At 36.6% G+C, this 8,306-nt stretch overlaps 1 protein-coding gene across 1 annotated transcript; it reads right to left on the reverse strand.

Moving 5' to 3' along the window:
* Positions 1-1,453: 1,453 nt before the first annotated feature.
* On the reverse strand, positions 1,454-2,596 carry LOC111887799 (UDP-D-apiose/UDP-D-xylose synthase 2). The gene is made up of 6 exons (XM_052767798.1): positions 2,552-2,596; positions 2,303-2,410; positions 2,096-2,210; positions 1,868-2,001; positions 1,675-1,776; positions 1,454-1,596 (listed from the first exon to the last, which is right to left on the reverse strand). The coding sequence occupies exons 1-6, from the start codon at positions 2,594-2,596 to the stop codon at positions 1,474-1,476; spliced, it is 627 nt and encodes a 208-aa protein (XP_052623758.1). The 3' UTR covers positions 1,454-1,473.
* Between the last annotated feature and the right edge of the window lie 5,710 nt (positions 2,597-8,306).

The raw sequence follows: 8,306 nt of genomic DNA on the forward strand, positions 1-8,306 counted from the left end.
CATCACATTTGAAGGATTATAATGCTACATAGCTCTATTAAAGATGCTACAATATCTCTCTATTGTTATGCATGAAATCAAGACATATGATCTTCTAATACTAGAAAACAAGAGCTATTCGGAATAATAAAGCTACATACCTGAGTTTGCAAGAGGTATCGCAAGGTGCTGCCGACTCAAAACCAAGCAGCCTTAGGCACTTATCAAGGACTGAACTGAGGATGCACATCTGATAGAAAAAAGATAAAAATATAATTACAAGGATTAATAAAAGCTATTCGGAAGCCAACAATGAGAACCAAATTTATTTAAAAAAAAGGAGATAGAGAAAGAGAGAGACCACTTGCATCTAGCCTCTAAAAATGTGCTTTGTGTGACCATCACCCGGATCAGCACCAATCTGGATCTTTTGATCTGAGGCTCTGTTATGTGTCTCGCTTAAGACATCCAGATAATCTGAATGCTTCTTCTCAGTTTGAAACTGCAATAATTGAGATACATTTCATTTAGAGGGGATAGATAAAGAAAATATGAATGACCATCAATTTATCAGTAATCAAAGGGGACGGTTCTCTTCAGCAGAAAGATAGAGCCTTTGATAGATCCTAGTGAATCAGTTACTAAGGAATGTGACATGTAGATTGGATTGGTAAACCAAAAGGTAACAGTGTCACTGCAGGGTTTTGCATTTTCTTGAGACTCAAAAGGGCAGTGATGTCTTATTCTAGGTTGATTGTTAAAAAAATTAATATGGAATACCTAATATGGAAACAGTAAAAAAATTAATAGTAAAAAAGTGGACTCTTATTCTACTAGGTTGATTGTTAAAAAAGTATATACGTCTCCAGGGGTATCAAGAAGTGGCTGCTAATTGGTGGAGCCAACAATTGGCTCGGGAATATGATCTTCTAGGTAAGCATACCTACACAAAAGTTAAATTACTTTTTAGCCCTTATGGTTAATTGATAACACACACAGATGCAGGATGAAATAAAGAGAAGGAATAACATACCTTTTTTCAAATACAACAAGTGTAGAAGATTCATAACTCTCAAAGTGATGCTTTGAGTTAGGAGGTAGGTAAGCAAACGAGTCTACCTACAGTTCAATGACAAATATTAACTTGTCATTTTCATTCTACATTTAAAATTAATTCTTATTAGGACATTCTACTTTTAAACCTACCAATCTAGCAATTTTTTCAAAGAATATAATTTATAATTTTTTTGTGGAAAGTACATTGTTATTTCTTGAATACAAGATGTTACAAAACTTACCTTTGCAGCCATACATGAATCAATTATTTTCTTAGCTTCAGAAAGAACGTGAAACAAAAAGCTTATGTTCCATATTAATTCTAAAAGAAAAAAAGGCTTTGATTATTTGAAGGGAAAAATGCATACATCAATGAGGCCCACACACCCTGCGTATGCAATAAAATGGAATGTTAGGACTTAGGACAGGACCAAACTTTTACTTTCCCAAAATACCCTTTTCACTAACCTTGGTCATCATTTCAGCTAGCTGCCTCACTGTAACTTCATTATTGGGGTTTCCAACATTGAAGATATGACCATTAGCTCTAGCAGGATTCTCCTGTGAAGAAAATAGTCAAGAATGAGATTCATCTTTGATTGAAATTAAGAGTGTTGTAATAACTAATAAGTAACATACAATCATCAAAAGAACAGCTTCAATGGCATCCTTGATATAGACAAAGGTCCTTTGAGATTCACCACCATCAACTAGCTTCAAAGGCTCACGTCTGAGAAGATTCTGTGAAACAAAAGAATCCATTTTTTAAGTCCAGATAACGATTAAATTGAGTAATTAAATAGATAAAATTCAGTGATATGGTGAAACATACATTGCTAAAGCAAGCAAGAACCCTGGGAACACCTTCACTGGGACCATCAATCCCTGGAATGAAATCCATCCTAGGGCCCATCCAGTTGAAAGGTCTAACAATGGTGAATTCAAGGCCATTTTCAGCACCCTCAGCTGCAAAGAAAGCCAAAGTCATGAGAGGAGAATTCCATGGTGATTGGTGAATTCAATCATTTAATGAGAGATGAGAAAAAGAATGTGTTTATACCATAGATTAGCCTCTCGATCAATTGTTTTGCGCATGCATAAGACCACCTTTGTTTCTCAATTGGGCCAAAAATGCAAGGGGATGTATCTTCTTTAAGGATATAGTAAGCAGGATCCTGTAAATTGTTATGATCAAAGAAAAAAAAGGAGTTAATAAGTAAGTATTGATTAAATAATGCAGATACCTACTTTAAATCTGAATTCTTACCTGTCGCAAGGGGCTATCTTGGGGAAGATAGCTACCAATGGTTTTCCCGTATACTTCACAAGTGGAGAAGTGAATGAGCCGCTTGTTATTCTCTGAACAGTACTTAACCTAAAGGATGAAGATAAGATTGACGATTTATAAATCATAGAATTGGTTGAAATTATCGAGCATCAGAAACAGTAGAAGAGTTTATAATATAGAAGAAATGAAAAATATGTCGAATCAACGATACAGAAACGTGAATCATACCACAGGGAGAGCGTCCAGATCTACCCTCGCCGACGATGCCGCCATGCTAAATCTCCGGGGATGAGTAGCTTTCTGCTAGATTTTCTCTCGATGGACTGTATATGATCGGATATGGCGTCGTCGGTGATGGAGGAAGGTATTTAAAGCAGTGAGAAAAAAGAGGGAGAAAGATTTACACAGGAGTAGTTCTTCTTCCTTGACGATTTAACCGGAGGAGGAGCAGGATCATAAATCGACAATCTCTGTGCTTCTATAACCTTCCTACGCTTCTCCGATTTCTTCTCAATAGCAGTGAAGACATTATCATTACCAGCGACAACGGATCCGTTTGGAAGCGCCTTCGGTTGAGGCACCTGCTGCGGCTGATTCTTCCTGTTCTTCTTAGCGTAAGTAACCCTCTGCCATCCTTGATTGTTGTTGTTGTCTTCAGAAATATTGTTGGATTTGAACTCCATTTCGGGAATTGGATTAGAGAAGAAGATAGGGATAGATTCGGAGAAAGGGAGAGATGATCAGAGCGCTGATTTGGTATTTGATTGAGAGAGAGAGAGAGAGAGAGAGAGAGAGATAAGAACGATTGAAAGAAGGTAGAGGAGAGCATGGCGGGGTTTTTAATTTTTTCAGAATTTCATTTCCCCCTTTCCCCCAGAACGCGCGTTCCATTAAAAAATATAAAGCGACATCCTTAGACGACGCGCATTTTATTATAGGTGCCCTCCGTGTTTTTTTTAGACACTAATTTAAGGGCGCGCAATAATGCGTGTCTTCTATCCTTAAATTTTTTTGAAGAGATGACATTTTTCTAATGTCACTCTCCTTTGCGTAACATAGATCAATGAGCGTCGTATTTTGCGCGTCGTAAAAGGCCTTTTTTCTTGTAGTGCCCGGACCAGCAATTGGCTTTCGAGACTTTAACACAGAGGTTATGTGAGGCCCTGATTTTAGCACTACCCGAGGGATTAGATGATTTGGTAGTGTATTGTGATGCGTCTATCTCGGGGTTAGGGGCAGTTTTGATGTAGAGAGGGCATGCGATTACGTATGCCTCGAGGAAACTAAAGCTTCATGGGGAGAATTACCCAACTCATGACTTGGAATTGGGGGCGGTTGTGTTCGGCCTAAAAAATTGGAGGCATTACTTTTACAGAGTTCGGTGCACCATCTTTACTGACCACAAAAGTTCGAAGTATTTGTTAGATCAGCAGAACCTGAACATGCGATAGAGGAGGTGGTTGGATGTACTAAAGGATTATGATTGTGAGATCTGATGGGTTTTGAGCATTCTAACACTTCCTAAGTGTACATGCAACCCTAATAAACCTTGGATCTATGTTTGTCTAAGATACATGCAAATAATTATTTTTCCAAGGTTCATATCCTAACTAGCATGGCATGGGGAACTTGAATCAGATAAAGTTAGTAGAAACACTTACCTTGTAGTTGTAGTTGATTCCTTGGAGTTTTAGAGCCTAGCACCAATAGTGTGGATGCCTCAAATGGAAATCACAAATCACCACAAACTTGGAACTTTGAGAAATAGTCACTACTATCTTGAAATCGGCCCTCACCTCAACAAGTGTCAATTAGTATGATTTCAAGAACCAAAGCCTCATTTATATAGTGTGATGGATTAGGGTTACATCCATGTAAACCCTAATACCCATGTCTCTTCATTTCCATGAGATCCATGGGTTAAAGCTCCATGGAGTATCCATGGACTTTTCCATACAAGCCTAGCCGATTCCAAATAAGCATTAGCCCACACTATATAAATATAGAAGCCCATATTTAATTAGTAATATCTTTGATCTCTAAATTAATCCCAGATTAATTATAGATCAATACTAATTAAATAATATGATCTTATATTAATATATTAGAACTTATAATATATTAATAAATCATAACCTGTACTATTCTCAAATATTATCCATAAATTGTTTGGATGAAGTGCAACCCAAATGGACCACGCCGGGTCGGGTAAAGTACATACCAAATATAGTTATGGACTTAGACAATATATCAAAAAAGATCTTGTACAACCCAAGGAAGGCAATGTGGTGGCTGATGCCTTGAGCCGCAAGGTGGCGAGTGCTCCGATTAGGGATGTTTGTTTGAGGACGACAATGGTTTCCCCCTTATTCGATATGATCAAGGGGGCTCAGCTGGAGGGTTTGAAGAAAGCGAACTGGAAGATAGAGTGGATTCGGAGTCATTTTCCCTTGTTTGTTCGGGATGGTCGGGATCTTTTGACAAAGTGTGGCTGGGTATGGGTACTGGTATCCGGGGGTGTGAGACATAAGATCTTAGAGGAGGCACACACGTCCAAGTTTTCTATTCATCTGAGGGATACAAAAATATACAGAGATCTGAGGTTGAGTTACTGTTGGCCTTGCATGAAGCGAGAGGCCGCTTGGTTTGTGGAGCGGTGCTTGACCTGTAGGAAGGTCAAGGCCGAACATCAGAGGCCTAACAACAAGGTTCAGCCACTACCCATTCCCATGTAGAAATGGGATGAGACCACCAAGGACATCATCACGAAGTTACCAAGGACGACGAGGGGTGTGGATGCCATTTGGGTTATGTTGGATTAGTGTCTAAGTCCATAACTATTTTGGTATGTACTTGACCCGATGGTGCATGGTCCTTTTGGGTTGCCTTGACCAAAGCAACTTGATAGGATGAATTATGGAGAAAAAGGATTAAATATGATTTATTAATATATTATGAGAATAATATATTAAAGGAGAAATCATATTGTTTAATTAATATTATTCAAGAATTAATAAGAATTAAGTTTGTGACTAAAAGAGATTAATTAAATTTAAGGGACTGGAACTGTCAATTGTATGATAGTTGACTATTGAGCTAATGGACTCCATATTAAAGGGTGGACGAATTCTATGGGGAAACCCATTAGAAATCGTCCAAGGCCTTTAAGGAAGGAGCCCATCGGTTGCTTAGGGCTTAAGCATCCAAATTAGGGTTTCCTTGTTAGATAACCCTAATAGCCTCACTATTTAAGGAACCCTTATGCCCCAAAAACGTGGACAAGCTTCCTTCTAGGGTTTCCACACATTTTGGGCAGCCTCCTTCTCTTCTCCTCTTCATCCTCTTGCTCTTGGATTTTGTGAACCATTAAAGGAGTGACATTTGTGACTCTAATCTTTCTAAAGTCAATACAAGAAGGATTTGAGATTGTTATTCCTTTATAACAATCAAGGTATGATCTAAACCCTTATTTATATGTTATATTGATTATCATATGCTAGATCTAGGGTTTATAGTCTTGGATAACTTGCATGTACAATAGAGAAACCTAGATCCAAGCATTAGGGTTTGTATGAGCACATAGGATGTTCTTATGGCTAAAACACATCAGTGGTATCAGAGCCTAGATTGGTTTCTATTGTATTGATGCATATTTGATCGAAATCAGCACTGAAAATCGAATTTTTTGGCTTCTGAGTGTTTGACTCGGCGAGTCACTTGGTGCACTCGCCAAGTCAGCTGTAGTCGACGAGTCCAGGTCCAGAGTTGACGAGTCAAATCGTCTGACAGCTCGTTTTCGCGATTTTCTTCCTATTTTGGCTTTTGATAATTACCATAAATATGTTTTTGCTATAGAATCCGAATTTTATCAATATTTGGTGATTATCCTTACCTAAATAGAAGATAATTGTCAAATTTAGATAATCATTTGTTTTATTAGATAATGTTTGATTATTTGTAATTTAGATTTGAATTATCTTGTGAAAAAGATTTAATTCTTCCCCTTTAGGTTTTATAGTTTAAATTTGAACTTAATAGTTTTGTTTTGAAATTTAAATAGTTGAAAACCTAATGTTTTGAAAAGTTTCAAAAATTTCCCTCAAGTTTTGGGATTTAAATTTTGATTAAAAAGTTTGATTTTGAAATATTTAAATTCTAAACCCTAATGTTTTGAAATGTTTCAAAACTTGCCCTCAAGTTTTGGAATTTAAAAGTTGATTAAAAGTTTAATTTAGGAATGTTAAATTCTAAAACCCTAGTGATGTTTTGAAAAGTTCAGATCACACCCTTATGGTTTTATTAATTAATTAAGGTGTATAATTAAAAGAGGTTTAATAAATCCATAAAGTTTTGATTTACAATTTAATTGAATTAAAAGTATAATTGTTAAATTTGACCACCTAGTATTTTAAAAGTGTAAAATACACCTATACTATATATAACATTAAAAGTGTAACATTATATATATGTATGAGTAAAAGTCAGTCTTACCGTTAGTAGGCCTCATTCACGAAGCTGGTCTATAAGGGGTGTTTAAGGAAATTGCCTATAAAATGGCGGTTGAATGGGTATGCACTCTTACCCACCGCACTCTTGACTAGTGGAGGGTCGTTAGCCGAACGGGTAGGATAGGACAAAACCTTCCATTATAAGTATAATGAAGTACAAAAGTAACTAAATGTTTTCAAATTCCCAATCTTAGTTACATTAGGCAAAAGTGAATTGATGCAATTCCATGAAATTACACTTTGTGCCCTTGCGAAGACGTTAGTGGAGCGTGTGTGGTTTATGTCACAACTAGAAATTTTGTGTCTTGTAATCACTAAAGTAAAATGTTGAATAAAAAACTTAAGATCATGTGTGATACCTATTATTATGACATCAAAAACTTCAATCAAATACATCATACAAATACTACAAATAGTCAACAAGCAATTGGAAACCCTAGAAGTTCTTATTTAGGTCCATTTTGCACTAGGACTTCCTTATTGGACTCAATGGACCAATAAGCATCCAATTTGACTATCATGGGCTTAGAACCCTTAAATAGGCTCTAATTGGACCCACATTAATTTATTTCAACATTTTGGGCCATATTGGGTCTAGAATGAAATAAATTGAAAGTTTTGAACCATGATTAACCTAAATTAGCCCAACAAAGTGTAAAAATCATGTTATATTTCTTTTAGGTCAAAAATCATCCAACTTAACTTCTATATGGGCTTGAGGGCATTAAAGCCCAAATCTTTCCTTTTTCATCCAAATTCTCGGCCCAAGGCCCAAATCCAAGAAGAAAAGAGGAAGGGTTGACTTAATGCATGCCACCTCATTATTATATGGTGGTTATCCAAGCTAATATTCCTCAAACATCCATGCTAATCTCATTTCTCCATGCAACTCTCTCTCTCCCTCTCTCTTCTTGTCTCGGCCGTGAGTAACACACACACACACACACACCTCACAAACTCTCTCTAGATTACTCAAGAAATCATCCTTCGTCTCCATTCAAAAATCTCGAAATTTTGCTTGTGCATCAAGAGGATTTCAAGAAAATATCATCACTTCTTGGTAAGCTACACATATCTAAGGATTTTATAACTCTTTTCTCATGATTAGATCCTTTCTCTTAAACATTTGTGGTAATCATGCTCCTAGAATCATCTCAAAGTCGAGATCATCATCAAAGGGTTGCTAAGGCCAAAAATCACCAAACTTTCTTCCATCTTTTCTTCAAAAACCGAAACCACACCCTAAGGTGAGCTTCATACTCCCTATTTTCTGTTTTATAAGTTTTGTGGGGGGGGGGAATACAAGTGAAAGTGTAGATCTATATATGTTTTGTATGTCTTGTATGATTTCTATGCTTATATGTGTGTTTTTGTGTGATTATGATGTTGGATCTAGCCATAAACTCCTAAAAATCGAGATATATGTTATGTTAAATGATACTAGCATAAATTATATTATTACATACAAAGTATTC

The sequence above is a fragment of the Lactuca sativa genome, chromosome 9, assembly GCF_002870075.4.
Source record: "Lactuca sativa cultivar Salinas chromosome 9, Lsat_Salinas_v11, whole genome shotgun sequence".
Taxonomy (NCBI): Eukaryota; Viridiplantae; Streptophyta; class Magnoliopsida; order Asterales; family Asteraceae; genus Lactuca; species Lactuca sativa.